This window comes from Halichoeres trimaculatus, unplaced genomic scaffold (assembly GCF_033239565.1).
Source record: "Halichoeres trimaculatus isolate MK-OKI-2021-1 unplaced genomic scaffold, fHalTri1.1 fHalTri1_scaffold_19, whole genome shotgun sequence".
NCBI classification, from domain to species: domain Eukaryota; kingdom Metazoa; phylum Chordata; class Actinopteri; order Labriformes; family Labridae; genus Halichoeres; species Halichoeres trimaculatus.
In genome coordinates, this window is record NW_027437197.1 from 13390396 (window position 1) to 13408640 (window position 18245).

At 44.1% G+C, this 18245-nt stretch overlaps 1 protein-coding gene across 1 annotated transcript in view; it reads left to right on the top strand.

The window, feature by feature from the left end:
* plcl1 (phospholipase C like 1) overlaps window positions 1–17592 on the top strand; it is a 61845-nt gene extending 44253 nt beyond the window's left edge. Inside the window, exons 2-12 of the mRNA XM_074695592.1 lie at window positions 342–416; window positions 492–779; window positions 856–1149; window positions 3870–4261; window positions 4788–5913; window positions 6302–6478; window positions 11750–12112; window positions 15104–15307; window positions 16113–16188; window positions 16706–16815; window positions 16924–17592. Of these exons, the coding sequence (XP_074551693.1) occupies window positions 342–416; window positions 492–779; window positions 856–1149; window positions 3870–4261; window positions 4788–5913; window positions 6302–6478; window positions 11750–12112; window positions 15104–15307; window positions 16113–16188; window positions 16706–16815; window positions 16924–17127 (3309 nt within the window). The 3' untranslated portion in view covers window positions 17128–17592. The remainder of the gene's footprint in view (window positions 1–341; window positions 417–491; window positions 780–855; window positions 1150–3869; window positions 4262–4787; window positions 5914–6301; window positions 6479–11749; window positions 12113–15103; window positions 15308–16112; window positions 16189–16705; window positions 16816–16923) is intronic.
* The last annotated feature ends 653 nt before the right edge of the window (window positions 17593–18245 follow it).

Below are 18245 nucleotides of genomic sequence, written 5' to 3' on the forward strand. Positions count from 1 at the left end.
CCTTTTGCACAAAGATTATGTTTTGTTAGACTGTTGCTTTTCGCATTTACCGGTAATTCAGTTTGAGGGCAGAGTCCAGCAGAAGTTCATGGATGGGGCTGCACTGAAAATCATCCAGAGGTACAGTGTTCTCTTGGTTTTGACAAGGGAGGAGATTAAGGCTGCTTTTGTGAGGTTTCATTCAGGCTTTTCCTCTAATAAACTTTATCTTCAAGCCTACATCTGAATCATGCAGCCATATGTAACACCAAAATCTCATCTTCATAAATCTGATTTCAGTTGTTCCACTGGACTTTGTGAGACCTTGATCTCATCTTTACCTCTTGCCTTTGTGTTCCCAGGATCCCTCAGTGCAGAAGATGGGTGGAGGCAGAAAGAAGACAGTGTCCTTCAGCAGCATGCCGTCTGAGAAGAAGGTAGCTTGCAGTCATAGAACTTCATTATTAACATGAAATCCTTCAAACTGACTCAAAGCTGTTATCCTTTCCCAGGTGAGCAGTGCTGCAGACTGCTTGGCGTTCATGCAGGGCGGCTGTGAGCTGAAAAAAATCCGGCCCAACTCAAGGGTTTACTGTCGGTTTTACACACTGGATTCGGACCTGAGCTCCTTGCGCTGGGAGCCATCTAAGAAGGATGGAGACCGTGCTCGACTCGACGTCTCCAGCATCAGAGAGGTCCGCACGGGGAAGAGCACCGAGACGTTCCTCCATAACGGACCTCTGTCTGAACACCTGGCTGAGGAGGCGGCTTTTTCTGTCATACATGGAGACGAATACCAGGTATGGATCATGCCTTTAACCCTCAACATTTACAGATTCCAGTCCAGGAATTTTACCTCCTATATCCTCTTTACAGTCTCTGGACTTGGTGGCATTGTCAGCAGACGTGGCTAACATCTGGGTGACGGGTCTCCGCTACCTGTTGGCCCACCCAACTGTGATTGGAGGAGCAGGAGGAGCAGGAGGAGTAGGAGGAGTTCTGGGCGAAGGAGGAGGTTTGGCGGTCGAAGGAACCCTGGGGGGGAAGATGAGGAGCGAATGGCTGGAGGCGGAGTTTGCTAAGGTGGATGAATCTGGAAACGGCATTGTGTCCGAGGACGTGGCGGTCTCTACGATCTGTAAACTGAACCCTGGGATCAAAGAGGCCAAGGTAAGGTTGAATCTGCTGTTTCAAGCCAAGACTCTACTTTTATTTTTTCTGTGCGTTAAAAACATATTCAGTCCCAGTATCACTCAGCAGCCTTTATGGGCTCATTGAACTTGTATCTCAGGATTGAAATGCTTTCTCCAGGACTGCTCCAAGAACAAAATATTGACTCAGCTTAAACAAAGCAACCCAGCTGTCTTCCATCAACAATGCTCAAAATATTCACCACAAGCTGACAGGAAGCAAAGATACACATCATCGCGGTGACTTGTCAAAACAGCAGACGACACTGAGTTTGTATTCACCTCAGAAACAGACGAGCAGGTGTGTTTCCTTCAGTATCTGGAGCTGCACAACATTTTAATCTCTGGTGACAGGCGGCGGCTCTTTGCTACTGTTAGTCTGCTCGTCTGATGCTCGCGCTCTCACAGGTCAGAAACTTCTCCCACTCTCCTCCTCTGAGCCGCACAAAGAGAGCTCAGAAGTCTGTGTTTGCTCCGAGAGGTGAGCCAACTGCAGACTACCTGCAGGAATGTTTTCACCCAGACGATGATGGAGAAGAGAGAGGAGAGGAAGCGGTGCGAAACAATGTTAAGACGTGAAAAAAGAAGACATGATAGATAACAGAGAGTTCGATTTAAAAAGCGAGCCACACATCGTGTCGTTCAATTAATTTGGGTCACTTTAATATCCTTTTTGAAAAATGATACCCGAGGTTTAATCAAGATTTCTCTGCCTCACTGAATCAAAGAGGCAGGAACTGAAAAACTCATTTATTCTTCGTCAGGCCGAGCGAGGCAGCAACCTTTGAGACTGAAGAATAAAGACAACATGCAAGTGTCAGAAACTGCAGTTCATAGAGTGTCCACCAGAGGCTGTCTGCAAAAACATAGATGTGTTTTCCCACCGCTGTGCCTGCATCATTGTAGTTTGTGAATGATAAAACGCACTGAAAGAAAAACATTAAATGCATGAATGAATAAATTTGTTTTTTATCTCCCAGTGTGGTCACATGATCCGTCCCTCATGGAGTCACACACATAAACAGAGAGGCACTCTAGGATCTCAGTCAGCCAAACAGCAAACAGTGGCACAATAACATCACTGAGCAAACATGAACCACACCTCTAAGAAAAATAACACAGCATATTTATCCTCTAATCTGCACATACATGAACTGGACTTACAACACACGTGAAGAAGGCAACAGACAACACATGTCTGAAACTTAAAGGGGCTTTAAGGAGTTTGAAAGTGATCTTAAAAAAGGTTCCCTTTAAATATATGCCTAATCGTCATTCACACTTTAAAATAAAATTATCTGCGCAAATATTGCTGGTTACATGTTATTTTAAATTGCCACTACCCAGCTTCCTGTTTGGGTCGACCAGGACTGGATTAATTTGCGGCACATCAAGGTCTCTATGACAACACCACACCGGTTGATAAAGTTCAGTAGGGAGAAGAGATAAAACACAGAGATCTGTGTTTTATCTCTGCTAAAAATGACATCAGTGATTTTTTTTTTGTAGTGATGGTGGACACAGTAGCCAAATTGTCAGACAGAAAAAGGACAGAAGCGCAGGAGAAAGCTAAATGGGAGAGTGATACAGCCCAAGCTAAAGGCTAATTAGCCTTTAGCTCAGGCTGTATCACTCCATAACACAGGGGCTAAACTGTTTATGGTAATGTCCATTCCAACCCACATGCAGCAGTTTTTCTGTAGTGGTCTGCTCAAACTTGAGAGTCTATCAATAAAATGAAGAGTGAGGTTACGTTAGCTCTGCTTGGTAGATGACTGGCAGGACACAGCTAACAATGATTTACTAACGTGACACATTACGGACATGTCTTAGAGCACCGGGCTGCCAGCTGCGCTAAATATTAACGGCTACCAAACAACTTACAAACAGACAGTGTTTACTTGTTGTCACGTTAGCCTACACATACCGTGGCTCACCGGGCTTCTGGCAGCACTACATGTAGCTGCTACGTCTGCTTGATGTCACGTTTCAAACCATAGCACCAAGTAACTGTACCGATAAGTCCCTCACCTCAGCACGTTGTATCCAGTAAAAAGTTGCCTTGAACAAAGAAAATTTGTTTCGATCCAATCTCTATTTAATTCTAAAACAAACACACACCCTGTAAATTATGGGAGTGTGCGGAGACTCCGCCACAAGGCGGCGAGGGAGTGCAATTAAAACAGATCCTCCTAACAGCATCTTTAAGACGCAAACTCAAACATGAGATAAAACAATAAACTCCACTCTGTGAAGCTTTTCAAACTCCTACCGTCTACTCTGCGAATTTTAGGTGCTTCTCGAGTAATATGAAGACAAGCTGTATGAAAAGGTCTCGAGGTTCATGGAGCTCCCTGATCTTCATCAGCTTCATCTCAGAACATGTTCATTATAACAGCTTTATAAATGCAGATTACATGATTTCAGCATTAGGTTGATCATCACTGAAGATACATGAGGCTTAATTTTTACGCCGGATTCTACTGAATCATTTCTCGTCATGTGGAAAACATGTGAGCTGAATGAGCTCGTGAGTCAGCTGTAAAGTAGCTGTGGTCACAGAGGGTGTATATGTGGAAACACAGTGTTTGCTAACCCCAGATATGTTTATTTTAAGCTCCAGAAAACAAATCTTCAGGCATTTAGAAACAAATAAACAAATCTCTCCTGTCCTTTCTCTTGTTTCTTTTGTTTCCTCAGGTGCGTCTCCGTTTCAAAGAGATCCAGCGCAGTAAGGAGAAGCTGACCTCCCATGTGACCAGGGAGGAGTTTCAGGAAGCATTCTGTGAGCTCTGCACCCGTCCTGACGTCTACTTCCTATTGGTCCAGCTGTCAAAGGACCGGGAGTGCCTGGACCCACAGGACCTCCGCCTCTTCCTGGAGACAGAGCAGGGTTTGTCTCTGGCGACCACCGAGGGATGCTGGGAGATGCTGAAGCGCTATGAGCCATCTGCTCAGGGGAAGGAGAGAGGGCTGCTGGGACTGGACGGGTTCGCTCTGTATCTGCAGTCTCCAGAGTGTCAGCTGCTGGACCCGGAGCACCTGGGAGTGTGTCAGGACATGAACATGCCTCTGTCCCATTACTACATCAGGTGAGATGGCTAGAGCAGGTTAGATCCATGCAAACTGTGGAGTTAAAAGTTATCACAGTCACTAGACTTAACCCAGATCGCTCAGATACTGAGGATGAGAATGATCCTTATTCTTCATGAAACAATAGAACTTCCTCTGACAATCATCCAGTCGCCTCACTCTGGCAGTTTTTATCTACAGGAAGCTGACTCTCTGGATTTATTCTTAATATTTCAGTTTTCTTTGAACAGCCGTCAGCGTCCTCTGACAGATGGTTTTGCTTAATCACTGCTCCCTGAGTACACCACAACATCAAACCTTGAGAAATAAATTATTTTAATCTGAACATATGGTTCGTAAACTCATTTGGCACTAATCAGAGAGAGCAGTGTCTACGTGTTAATTATGGTGTCAGATACATCTTTAAATCTTTAACTGAAGGATTTTCTTTCTGTTTCTCTGGAATCGACCAGATGTCACAGCCAACAAATATTGTTCAGCCTGACATACAGCATGGATAACAGGACTATTGTGTTTCTTTCTCAGCACATCGTATCGCTCCTACCTACTGGATGATCAGGTTCATGGCCGAGCAGATTTAGGAGGTCTGATCAAAGCTCTGCAGGCCGGCTGTCGCTGCGTGGAGCTGGGAGTGACTGATGGCCCAGAGGGCGAGCCTCTCCTCGGTGTTGACTACGGACCAGACATTCCTCGCCATCATCACCACCACCATCATCACCACCATCACCATGCCCCCGTCACCATCCGCTCTGCTCTGGAGGTGGTGAATAAATACGCCTTCCTGACCTCGCAGTACCCGCTCCTCATCTACCTGTGTCAGCGCTGCTCTCCTGGTCAGCAGCGTACGATGGCTCAGCACCTGAGGAAAGTGTTCGGCTCACGTCTGTACACACCAGAGGCACTTCCTGTCAGCCTGGGGGGGCGAGCCACAACTCTACCCTCCCCTGAGCAGCTGAAAGGACGCATCGTCATCGTGGGAAAGAAACTCCCTCCAGACCAGGAAGGCTCGGATGGGGAGGTGTCAGAGGAGGATGAGGAGATCGGAGGAGGTGGGCCACTTGCTGGTCGGAGGATGACCATCCCAGGTGAGGAAGAACTGGGCGTGGTCTTAGTGGTGCCTCCACCCTCTCAGCCCAGGAAGCTCCGACTTCATAAAGACCTTTCTGACCTTGTGGCGATTGCTCGCATAGGCAGCCGCAGCTTCTACGCCCAGAGAGCCAGTCACAAACAGGCACTGCAGCAGTCCCCGCCAAGCACTCCCTCCTCCCCTGGGACACCGATGCCTCCTGAGCCGCCTTATTGGACACTGTGCTCCCTGGGGGAGGGGGAAGCTGGGCGTCTGACCACTGAAAGCCCAGAGGACCTTGTAATGTTCACAAAGCGCACTCTTACCCGGGTACGACCAAGCTCAGTGCGTCTGGACTCCAGTAACCCGAACCCACAGGGGTACTGGAAGGGAGGGGTCCAGCTCGTGGCCTTGAACCAGCAGACCCCTGGCGCCATGCTGGACCTTCACAGAGGACGCTTCTCACAGAATGGAGGGTGTGGTTATGTCCTCCGACCTGCTGTGATGAGGGACGAGGTGTCGTACTTCAGTGCTCACACTCAGGGCTGCGTGCCGGGAGTGCCAGCACAAACTCTGAGGATAAAGGTGAAGATGCTTCTTGTTCTCGATAAATAAAACAAACGCCAATTAATAATTCATAATGGATTTTTGTTTTAAAAGGTGTCGCTAAAGTTAAAATCCAGCTAATTACACTCAAACTTGTAGTATGTCTCCTCTCACTGAGTTACAAACAAAAATGAAAATCACTTTTCTTCAGCGTGTTCAGCTGGTTTTCTTTTTCTTGAATCTGGAGGCAGGTTTTTCTCCATATAAATTTACATTTTTACTAAATAAGACAAATGTATACTGCTCTGGATTCTAGAGGCCATAGTCCTGAAGGTTTTGTCTTTCATGAACTCAGCCCTCAGTTTGCTTATTTCATCATGTTTTTACAGTGAGCTTATTTCCACTTTTTTGAATATCAACTCCTCAGGTCATCAGTGCACACAACCTGCCAAAGCCTCAGGGATCCGGTGCGAAGGGGGAGGTGATCGACCCGTACGTGGTTCTGGAGCTGCATGGCGTTCCTGCAGACTGCGCCGAACAGAGAACACGCACCGCTGCTCAGAACCAGGACGACCCGCTGTTTGATGAGACCTTTGAGTTTCAGGTAAGACGTCTCACAGCTTCTGTTTGGGGAGGAGATGCTGCTCTGTTTGTTCTGAGGATGATTTCTGGGGCATGTTTTTCCTTTAAAGGACAGAAAAATAAGAGACTGAGAGAGACGCTGACAGGCAGCCAAAGGTCAGAGCTGTAGCTGAACTCTGTGAGAGGAACTCAGCTTTAAATAAGACAGGCTTCAGCAGGTGAGCTGTGGCTGTTAGTGGCTGTGAGCCACAGCTTCCTGTTCACTTGGTCAGAGGTTAGAAATCAACACATGTTCACTAATGGCCCAAACAATAGAGACAAACGTACAGTCTCAAACTCACGTATGACACAACTACAGCTGTCTCTTCTTCTTCCTCTAAACAGTATAAACATGTAGATGTGTCAATATATGGAATAATCAATCACTGGTTAATGGATTCACATGGTTCCTCTTTACTGGCAACACACATTTATTCGGGGCATCCTCTTAAAAAGGAGAAATAAATTCCTAATGGAGCTGTAGGAGACTTTAAAACCCTGAGAGCACAAACATCCAGCTCATCTACATGCTGGTATCCCATAAATAACCTCAAATATGTATTCAGATCTCTCTAAATGGGCTCAAAAGGTCCCTGTTTATCTAATATAGACGTTATTTAGGGGTCTGATCTTCTCAATGCACAGAAAAATGCAGCATATTTACCGCTTGAAAGGATGCATTAAGTCCTGTTGTTTATAATAATTAGTCAGAAACATCAGACATTTACAGAACTGCACGACAGCTTGTCCTAATAATCCTGTTTGCTGCTCAACACAAATTATTATATCTCCCCTGTTCCAGTAAATAATGGAAAATTGTTGATTTTCTTTGGGAGGGAAAGAACAGAAAAGACATTGAGTTGTTGTTTCTGTGATGACTTTAAAGTCGTGAACTCTTACTCTTTGAAATCATAAAATTATTAAGAGGAAAATTCAATCAACATCATAAGAGAGAAGTGATTTTGTAGAGGTGTGTGTTGGATCAGCACCTGCCTGAAAGTGGAGCACTGACTCTTAATTGTGCAGCATCAGGAATCACATGATCTGCTCTCATGAATCCTCTGATTCCACACCTCCTCGCTCAGCGACAGCCGTCCCGTGTTTCTGTGACTGAGTCGTAATGACAGCCTGTCACAACTGATGTGGCATGTTCCCTGTGGCTCCGTTGTGTGTGTGTGTGGGTGTGTGTGAGATGAAGCGTTCCTCAGATGGACGGCAGGGAAGACGTATAATACCTGTAATTTAAAGGAACACTTGACAGTGATTACATTGGCTCTTTGATGGATACAAAGTGACGTTAGAAAAGCACGTTTAGTCCGTATTGCAAAATGTAAATATGAAAATCAAAGCAGCCTGAAGAGCCAGGCCTGGAGCTGAATGAAGGAGCAATCAGATATCTTTGACATCTGAAATTCTGACCTTCTGTCTCACAGTTTGGTCATTTTATAAATAGTAATAAATAATCTGTTTTTATGGGGATAATAGTCATTGTGCTCCTCACTTTGACTGCTGTGACTCAAACTGAACTTTCAGAGAGTAGAGATGTATCTTCTGTATCTTCTGCAAGACGTCTACATCTCCATTCTTTAACTTTCAATAATCCCATAAATAAACGTCTTGTTTGTCTTTCTTTTTTTCTGTTGTTAATTCTGTGGATGATGTTTGATGGGTTTGTCTTTGCTTCATTCATCATTCTGTCCCAGTCAAACCTTTTTATTCCTCTGCTGGTCATCCATCAGGAACCCTGCTTCACCTGCAGTAATGTGGCATTAAGAATGGATTACAACAGCAGATTACAGCGTTCACTGGGATTTAACATGGCGTACAAGATTAAAAAAAAGGCAGAGTGTCTAGAGTGAGCGCTTTGTTGATGTCTGTCTCACTGTGTGTGTGGTTTGTTATGAGACTCAAACACACACACACACACCTACACTTACACACACACCTACACCTACACCTACACCTACACACACACACACACACACACACACACACACACACACACACACACACACACACACACACACACCTACACACACACCTACACACACACACACACACACACACACACACACATACACACACACACACATACACACACACACACACACACACACACAAGGGAGAGGTCACGGAGTGTGTATCAGCCTGTTGAAGCATGTTTTGAATGTCTTCATCATCCAATCTGTAGGTTCAGACTCAGAGAGGAGATCAGACAAATCAGCGCACACCCCTACTCATACAGACAGAAACATCAGCAGAAAAAACAAAAACAGTTATACAGTTAAAAAAAAAAAAAGCTAAAAACACACATTAAGTTTGAGTAATATGGGTGGTATGGGAGATTTCAATGTAAGGGTGTATACTGCAGAAACTTGATGAAGTGAATCATGATGAACAGACAAACATGTACTCATCTGCATGGAACTCACCTGGCTGTTAGTTGTCTTTGTACACTGCCAAAAACTGAAACTTTATCAAGTGTTTTTGTCTTTTAAGTAAAAACTGTCTTATCGTACTTGATATGAGTCACATTCAACTGATTAGTCCAGAAAAATATCTTGTTTCAAGTTATAAGAGACAAAATGAGGTCTGAATTGCTTATTACAAGTAAAATAAAATCTGCCAATGGAACAAGAAAAAATTTGTTTGAAAATTTGCTAAACACTAGAGTAATTTCCTAATACAAGTAACTTTTCTACTGTTGTTTCTATTGGCAGTTTTTTTTTTTTACCTGTTACAAGCAATACAGACCTCGTTTTTGTCTTTAAACTACTTGAAGTAAGTCATTTTTCTGGACTGGTCAGTTGAATGTGGCTCATGTTAAGTCTAAAAAGATTTTCTACTGAAAATAAGACAAAAACACTGATGAAATTTAGTTTTTTTGCAGTGAAGATTAAGTGTGGGAGAAAAAAATTGAAAATCAATGTATCTGGATTTTTTGTTGGACAATATCAAAATTGTGGTTCTTTGTAAAAAAAAAAAAAAAAAAGTTTTTTTTTTCAAATTCAAATTCTTCATTTCAGTCTTTGTTTATAAAATGGATTGCAAAAAGTTACCACTTTTCTCCAGCAGAGGGTGAAGTGTTTCTCTCTGAGTCACATGATGTGCATTTTAAGGGATAATAGAGGCTCCTGATATAGTCTGTAGACATCATCATCATTTAACTTTTTCACACGGTCCAGTGTTAATAAAGCAAACTTAAAATCGCAAAAATCGTAAATATCTCAAAAAATGCAATTTGAATTAAATTGGCACCCTATTAAAATTGAATCGCATGAATAGCATATCGTCCCAACCCTAGTGTATATACAGCCACATGCAAAGCATGTTCGTTGTCTTACTGGAGGATGCCTGTAGAGGAAGCTGCAGTGAGCTCAGGCTGTGTGCATCGATCATTAATAAGAGATATTACACTAGCCACACAGGTCAGTGTCATGACAATTTTGGATCCACATACTTAAACCAGGTAATTAAGGGATTCTGGTATTTGGGTGTGGTTTAGTTTCCAACTAAATGCATTTGAGGACTTAGAATTAGTAAAAATGTACTGGTGCATTTTTTATTATCTGAGACTGAATGGAGCTGAAAAGAAACATTATTTATTGTTACACAGAGTGAAAAGGAGCGTAACTCAGAATGTAAAGATTCAGTCTGAAATTGTGTTCTCAGTCTCGTCTTTGATGTAAAAATGGTAAAATTGTTGTCACACAAACTCAGCTACAGGCTGAAAAATGAGGATAGGATTGGAGTCATCATTCTACACACACACACACACACACACACACACACACACACACACACACACACACACACACACACACACACACACACACACACACACACACACACACACAGTCTGCTAGAACTGTCTGTCTGGTTTGCCCATGCATTAAACTTTGGCTTTTCCACTGCTCAGCCTTCAATTCAAGCTTATAGGAGCAGAGACACACTCAAATACACACACACACACACACACACACGCACATGTACGGGGGAGACAGAGAGAGATCCATCCATCAGCAGACTCTCCATCACTCTGAAACCCTGTCACCCTCACATTTCTGTGAAACCATTTAAACTTAGAGAAACGTATCAGAGCATTAAGTTTTCACAGAATGTGTTTGACCTCATGAGGACCGGGTCTAGTGTTTTATCTCCGTCTGTGTGATTTTATTTCCCCTCTCATGAAATTGTATTCCAGCCTTAGTGTTAGCTGTCCTCTCCCCCGGCTGTGTCCCGATTCAGGAACAGATCCTTTGAAGTTTGCATGTCAGGATACAGTAACACCTTTGCAGGTTGTCAGGGTTTGCTCTGCTACAGAAATACAAGAAGAACAGAGAGCTGCAGAGTTGGTGCAGCCCTCAGTTTGACCTCCATTGTTAGATGATGCACTCAGGTGTTATGATGAAGAAGAAGACATACAAGATGAATACTTTAACTACTCAGGCTGTTAACTTCTTAACTCCAGAAATCCCTTCAAAGAGTTCCTTTTGATTCATGCAGAGAGTAGACTCACTCATTCAGACACTTGCAAAACAAAATTTCCACATCCATCTCATGGTAACCTTGTTTGCCTCAGAGCCTGAAGACTTCACATGCTTTGATTTCTTGTGGATTCACACTCACACACACATACGCTTGTTCGAACTGAAACTGTCTCCTGCTGTGAAACATGTGTCGGCTTTTAAAGGAGAAATAAATCAGGCGCTAGTGGATTATTGTTTACTCCTTCCTCTGCTCTGAGTGACTATATGCACTGATACACTTAGAGAGCATTGTCACACTCACTGTGTGTGTACATGTGTGTGTGCTTAAACCCTCATTAGCTGAAGAGGTGTTACTGAGTGTAGTTTCCTTTAAGCGTAGTGTTATTCACCATGAAGCTGCTCCTAAAGATGCTCTGTGAACGTTGTCTCTAATTGATCCTCGTTTGCTGCTGTGAACATTTCATGTAGAACATCTTTTCCCCCTCAGTGACTTTAACATTTGATATTCAGATCAGATGAATAATGTACTGATACGTTAACATCATCAGAGCATCTTTTCAGGTGATAAAACATTAAAGTTTCAAAGGATGAATAATCTCTCTCAAAATGGATTGCAGCCTCTTATATCACCAAGAATTGTGTGTCATTTGTTTGCTATCAGAGAAAACTTAGCTCATTATATTCAAGCACAAAAACAGCCTCAACCACAGAGCCACAGAGATAAACTCTCTCCTCATTCAGGTTTTTTTTTTCTCCTCTCTCAGGTGAACATGCCGGAGCTCGCTTTGCTGCGCTTCGTGGTCCTTGATGATGACTACATCGGGGACGACTTCATCGGCCAGTACAGCATCGCTTTTGAGTGCCTTCAACCCGGCTACCGCAATGTGCCCCTGCTTGGCCTCGGAGGAGACCCCTTACCTCACACCAGCCTGTTCGTCCATGTGGCCATCACAAACCGGAGAGGAGGCGGGAAAGCTCACCGGAGAGGTCTGTCTGTGAGAAGGGTAGGCAGAAGAGGAAGGGAGTATGTCACTCTGAGACACACTGGCATCAAGGTGGTGGATGAAACCTTCAAGGCTGCAGGTGCTCCGCTGAAGGAGGCGACAGACCTGAGGGAGGAGGCTCAGGTGAGGAGGGGGGCAGGGTTCTAAAGCCATGATCAGAGTTGCTCATTGACTGTTAGAGACTTTACAGTAACACTATTAAAAAACCTCAGACAAACACATGTCTGATAAGATCTGCTTTCATGCTGCGTTCCATTTGCACCTCAGAAGTCAGAATTTCCAACTTGTAAGTCGGGGCACCCACACCACCCCCAAGTTCCCAGTAGGAAATTCCGAGTTCAGGGGTAAACACTAATTAGGCTCCTGTTATCTTATTTTCATTTTACAATTTCTGACTTTCTAGTGTATTTTGCTTAAAATAAGGCATAATCATAGTATTATTTCATGTTTATATACCGAAATACTGCTGTTAAGGCAAGCTTTTCCAACTTGGCAACTGGAACAATGTACTCGGAGATGACGTCACTCCCATTCCCAACTTCCCAGTTCCGTGTAGAAATGGAACGCAGCATTAGATCAGGTGTGTGTGGCCTCTGGTGCAGTCTGCCTCAAGTGGACACTTGAGGAACTGCATGGTTTTAGAATCAGCTTCAGTTTTTCAAGACTGGAGGTTGATGCCTGACAAATTAAAAGATAATGCACGGAGTAGAAAGGTCACTGCCTTTTTAATGTTTTACGACTCTGGAAAATTAGCAAGAAAATTTTGAATCAAGTGTTCAATCAGAGATGGCAATAACAAACTCACATGATTCAAACATGAGTCCCTTTCTGTTCTCTTTCTCTCTCTGCTTGTTTCTGTAACTGGCTGCGTGACAGTCAAGGGGAACGTTTCTTTGTTTCCTTCTGAACAGAAATACACACATGATTCTTTTATCCTTTAATTTCCTCCATGAGCTGAGTCATCAGAGGAACAGTATGCACCCATGGGTGCAGCTTTGATGAGAGGTGGTCGCATATTTAAGGATTTTTATTTGACTTACTGCAATTTCACTCATTTTATCCATGGTTAAAACTTTTCTTTGATTCATGAATCCTACAAATATATATTTTCCATCTGAAGCTGGGAGTTTTTACAGCTCAGCTTGTAAGCGTTTTTACTCTCTCAGCCTTGCTTTCCCTCTGTCACTCTCTCTGGAAGCAAAATGAAAAATGTTCAGGAGGGATTTTGGATTATTCAGGATAACAGGACATTGTTCCTGGAGGGAGACATTTAGAGAGTTCTGAATTTTTAATGCTTTGAGCAGCACAAACACAATTGTGTTTACCTTCACTTAAGCGAGAGGAGGCAGAGATGGATTTTCAATCAAGCACAAGCACAGAAAACTACAAATACCTGCTCTGTCTGGGTTGTTTCAGCTGCAAACACTCAATCAGATATTTTCTTTATAACTTAAAGTGCAGCAAACAGCAAACCCCAGCAAGGTGAGCTTATAGAGAAAATGAAAAATGCTCCTGTCCGTTCTACAGACAAATAAATCTGATTAAATGTTCGAGTCATGCAGTTTGGTGACATATTCTGTATTTCTAGTCAAACTCGTCTCTATTTTGAGTACAACTCTGCCGGGTTCAGAGGAACTTTGTTGATGAGATATAAAGTCCTGTGGGTGAACACGCAGAGCTTTCATGACGCTGCTGAAATCAAGACTCAAGACTTCTCTGTAGAGCAAAGAGGAGAGGAGGAGGAGGATGAGAGAGGAGGGAGGAAGGAGGAGGAGGTGACAAAAGAAGAGTCAGGAAGAAGAGTGGAGGAGGATTATAAAGCCTCTATAAATACCAGCTGACAGAGAACCTGGTGGCACAGCACCCACCAGCTTATTACTGAATACAAACAATGTAAGAGGGGGTGGCATGAGAAGAATCCTTGGCTGCTTTTTTCTGTTTTTAGGAATTAAAAATATCCACAAGAGTTCGGACACTTCTGTGCTTTGACTTCCCCCATAGCCAGATTTTTTTAGAGATGTTACAGCTCAGTGTGGAAGAGCTTAAAGTGAGCTTAAACCTCGACCTCAGACAACACCTTAAGGATTAACGCTAACATCAGGATCTCTTCAGCAGTAGTCTGGAACTGCAGACTTTAAACTGCTTCAGGATCTGTTAAAACCGCTGTGTTTGGTGAATTCAGTCTGTGGATAAATCAGGCTGAATGATGAGACTCGATATCCCTCCTGATAACTCGTCTGAAACATCTCTCACTCTGCTCACAACAGCCTCCTCTATAACAAAAGAGATCAATGTCATTATCAGGTGATAAACCCTCACTGTTTCTGGATCATATCAGCCCTGGAACAATCAATCTCCCCATCACACACACACACACACATAAATAGAAACACACACACTGGGACATAAACACATTTTCACAAACGGCTTTTAATCTGCCTGCTTCAGTTCCACTGTCCTCCCTCTGCTATCCGTCCATCCAGCTGTGGCCTCATCTGCTGCTGTCGCTTATTATGCATCATGCCTCTGTTGGAGTCTTTCCATCTCACACACACACACACACACACACACACACACACACACACAAACACAAACACACACTCTTTCATGCATGTGAGTCGTGATAATCTCTGGTTCAGTTGGAGCCATGCCAGGCGGTTAACTGTGTTCAGTTGTTCAGCAGAGGTTTTTTTTGTGTTTGCATGCAGACTAACACACCTTTTTATCATGACCTGACCCCAAAATGATTCTATCAGCAAATCGCTACAAAGCTATCACCCCCCCCCCCCCCCCCCACCCCCCCGCCCTCGTTACCATTGTTAACGACCCACTTTTTATCCTCACACACCTGCAGCAGGAGAAAAACTATCCTGCTTCACGTTTTGTGGTTTTCATTCCCTAAATCCTCCAAAAGCTGAATTCACCAGATTTTAAGATGCAATGACGATCATAATGATTCAGCTCACAAGATAGGGGAAGGATAGGGTGTTTGTGTATGTGTGTGTGCAGGATGTGTGTGTGAGTGACCTTTCTGACTTCTATTCCAGCCTAATTTTACAGCTCCGACTCTTCCTCTGATCTAATATTTCTCCTTGTTTCTCTGTTTTCATTCAGAGCACCACGGCCAGCTTCAAAGAGCAGTGTGGGCTCCCCACGGTGGCCAAACTGAAGCAGTGCATCCAGAGTCTGGCCACGAGGCTACAAAGCCCCGAGGGGACGATGGGGGCATCCATGGTGCTGAAGGAGGGGTACCCGTGTCTGGAGGCTCTGGTCAACCCCTCAGAGGCGACACGCAAACTGCTCACAGCGTACGACACGGTCAGCCTAAGATTTTTCTTCTTTAATTTTGTCCTCGTTGATTTCCTCACAGAGCCTGTGGAGCGCAGTGTTAGTGTGCGATCTTAAACTGTCATCGTGTGACTGAACACATGCAAACCCAGAGTCCTCAGATATGAAATATGCAGCAGACGCTCTGAAGTGACATGAAACAGTCATCCTCACACCTCCTCACACACACACTCTGACTACCAGCTGTATACTCCTCCTTTTCCGGCTCCTCCTGCATCAGATCAGGACAAATCTTTCCCACCTGCTCAGGTGCTTCAGGTTTTACACCCACACACACTTCAGTGTCAGCACAGAGTGTGTTGGTGTCATGGTGGATGTAGATGTTTGAGTGGGGATGCAGGGAATGTGAGCACAGTGGGTTAGTGTCGTGTAGCCACAGATGCTGTGATCTCCAGTTGTACGTCACACACACCTCTTCAGACTGAGTCACCGTCACACACTCACCCTCCTTCTTCTTCACCGTGAAGCTCGTCTTCTGTCCTCATCCTGCCTTCTTCTACTTCTCTACACAAAGTCAGTAAAGATTATGGTCTACTGCAGAAATAAACTGTCATAAAATGAAACTTTGGTCATGTTTAACTACTTTCTGACCACAGGATCTTTTTGAAGGATTGAGAGGTGGAAGGAAGCTCTCTGAACCTATATCTAACAGAAATAAATCTGCAGTATTTATAGACATGACTCCCTTACCTTTATATAAATGTGAAAATTTAGTGTCTGAATGTGAGGATGCTGCTTTTCCTCACTTGGTCGGATGTTTTTCTGTCCCCTGCAGATGATTGCCGCCCAGAAACAGCTAATTGAGAACGCAGATACTGTCCAGGAGAGGATCGCTCAGGTGCAGAGAGAAGGTATGGAGAACAACTGAGCAAAACTGATAGTTGTGCATGCTCAAGGCTTATGCATTTGTGCTTTAAATATGATTTTAAAAAGTTGCTTTCAGTTACAGAAAGTGTTTTAGAAACATGATTTTTTCTGTGATGCTGCTTCATTCCCTCTTGTCCTCACTCAGCTCTACCTCCATGTGTTTTTTTTCTTTTCTCAGGTGTAGTTTTGCAGGCCCGACAGCTCTGCAAACATTTACATGAAAATAAGATTGTTTTCTGAGCCGGAGAAAATATTTTTAGCCTCTTTCTCCACCTCAGACGACTCCTGACCTTTAGCTGCTGATGTAAATGTCATGAAGACTGTTTGCTTTTGTAAATATGTAAATTCACTTTCTAACAAACTCACAAACATGCCACTTTTGTGACGCTCGACAGCAGACATGCTGTGTCTGTCTCAGGAACCATCTGACAGCACAACAGGTGTGAAGCACACACACCTTTCTGATCCCACACAGAGCTCTGGTGTGTTTGTATGTTTCAGGGATGGACTTTCATGAAGAGCTGTCTCGACTGGCAGAGAAGGAGGGGCTGAAGGGGCGGAAGCAGAACAAAGCTGTGGAGAGTTTTACCTGGAATATCACCGTGCTCAAGGTCAGGAAGACACAACTTCATTCATCAATTTTAAAGCTGATTCTAACCTTTTTTTTTCTAGCTGCAAGTGTTTGCAGAGACTGAGTTTCTGTGTCTGTGTCTTTCCAGGGTCAGAGCGATCTCTTACGTGGAGCTAAGCTAGATTCTTTAGACGCTCTGAGGCAGCTGGCTCTGGCCTGTGAAGCCTGTGGACTCACCTCCTCCTCTTCCTCCAACTCCTCATCCTCCACCTTCTCCACTGCCGAGCTGCACTACTCCTCCCACCCTCTGTCGGGCCGCAGGAGCAGCACGCACGGAAATGGACGCATCTGACACCCTCAGCGTGCTGCCAGAGATGAACGACGAGTAGACTGAGTAGTTACCGAGGATGAGGAGGGAGAGGGTGCAGGTGTGTTGATGACGGAGGGAGACAGAGGAGTGTTTCCCTTTCTCCATGCAGTGAGAGTCTGGAGCAGTCCAGACCACAGCAGTAAATCTGTTAAAGCCTTACAGGAGTTCATGAATGAACCCTCTGATGATGATCCGGCCTGCAGAGAGGCTCTTTATGAATGTTGAAAAGGCACACAGGTCCTTGAACTACAAACGACTCCTGCGACAGCTTCACTCTGCAGGTTTCCTCTCATTAAAGAGGAAATCATTGATTTATTGTGGCGACGGGGCTGAGCTGAGTTGGTGGTTACGGTCCTGATGGTGTTTCATTTCATTTCAAACACAGAAGAGAGACCATGCAGGGTTTACCTCTGCAGTTGAATATCTGTGTCTCAGAGGAAAACCACATAACATCAGTGTGTGTGTGTGTCTGTGTGTGTGTGTGTGTGTGTGTGTGCTGTGTTTACACCTGGCTGCAAAGAGGGAAGAGTAAAAGAAGGTAACAGTTTTGATATGATACACCTTCTTTAAACCCACTAAATCTTGAATGTTCTCATCTTTTCAAATTTTGCAGAATGTTTAGTAGTGTGCAATTGTTGCACAACTAAAGGAGCAGATTCAGGTTTTAACAAGCTGAAGAAGGCTTTGCCTCAAGTTCAGAAAGATAGCTGCTTTTCTGGTTTGTTAAATTAGAGAATTGTTTTTTTCTAGACTCAAATCTTTTGGTAAAACCGGACCCTGAAACTCCTTTCCTCTCCATCAGTGGCTTTTCACGGGTACACAAGGATTACTCGCCTTCTGAACTTTAACCGAGTACAGAGAGATCCTCTTGCAACTCTGAGTGCGCGCACGCACACACACACACACACACACACACACACACACACACACACACACACACACACACACACACACACACACACACACATACACACACATACACACACACACACCCCTCCCTCTCTGGTGTGAATACTGATCACACACGCAGACACACACTTACAGAGGGTTTTGTTAGCTCCAGCTGACGCTCTCTGAGCTTGTTGTGTTGGTCTGAAACT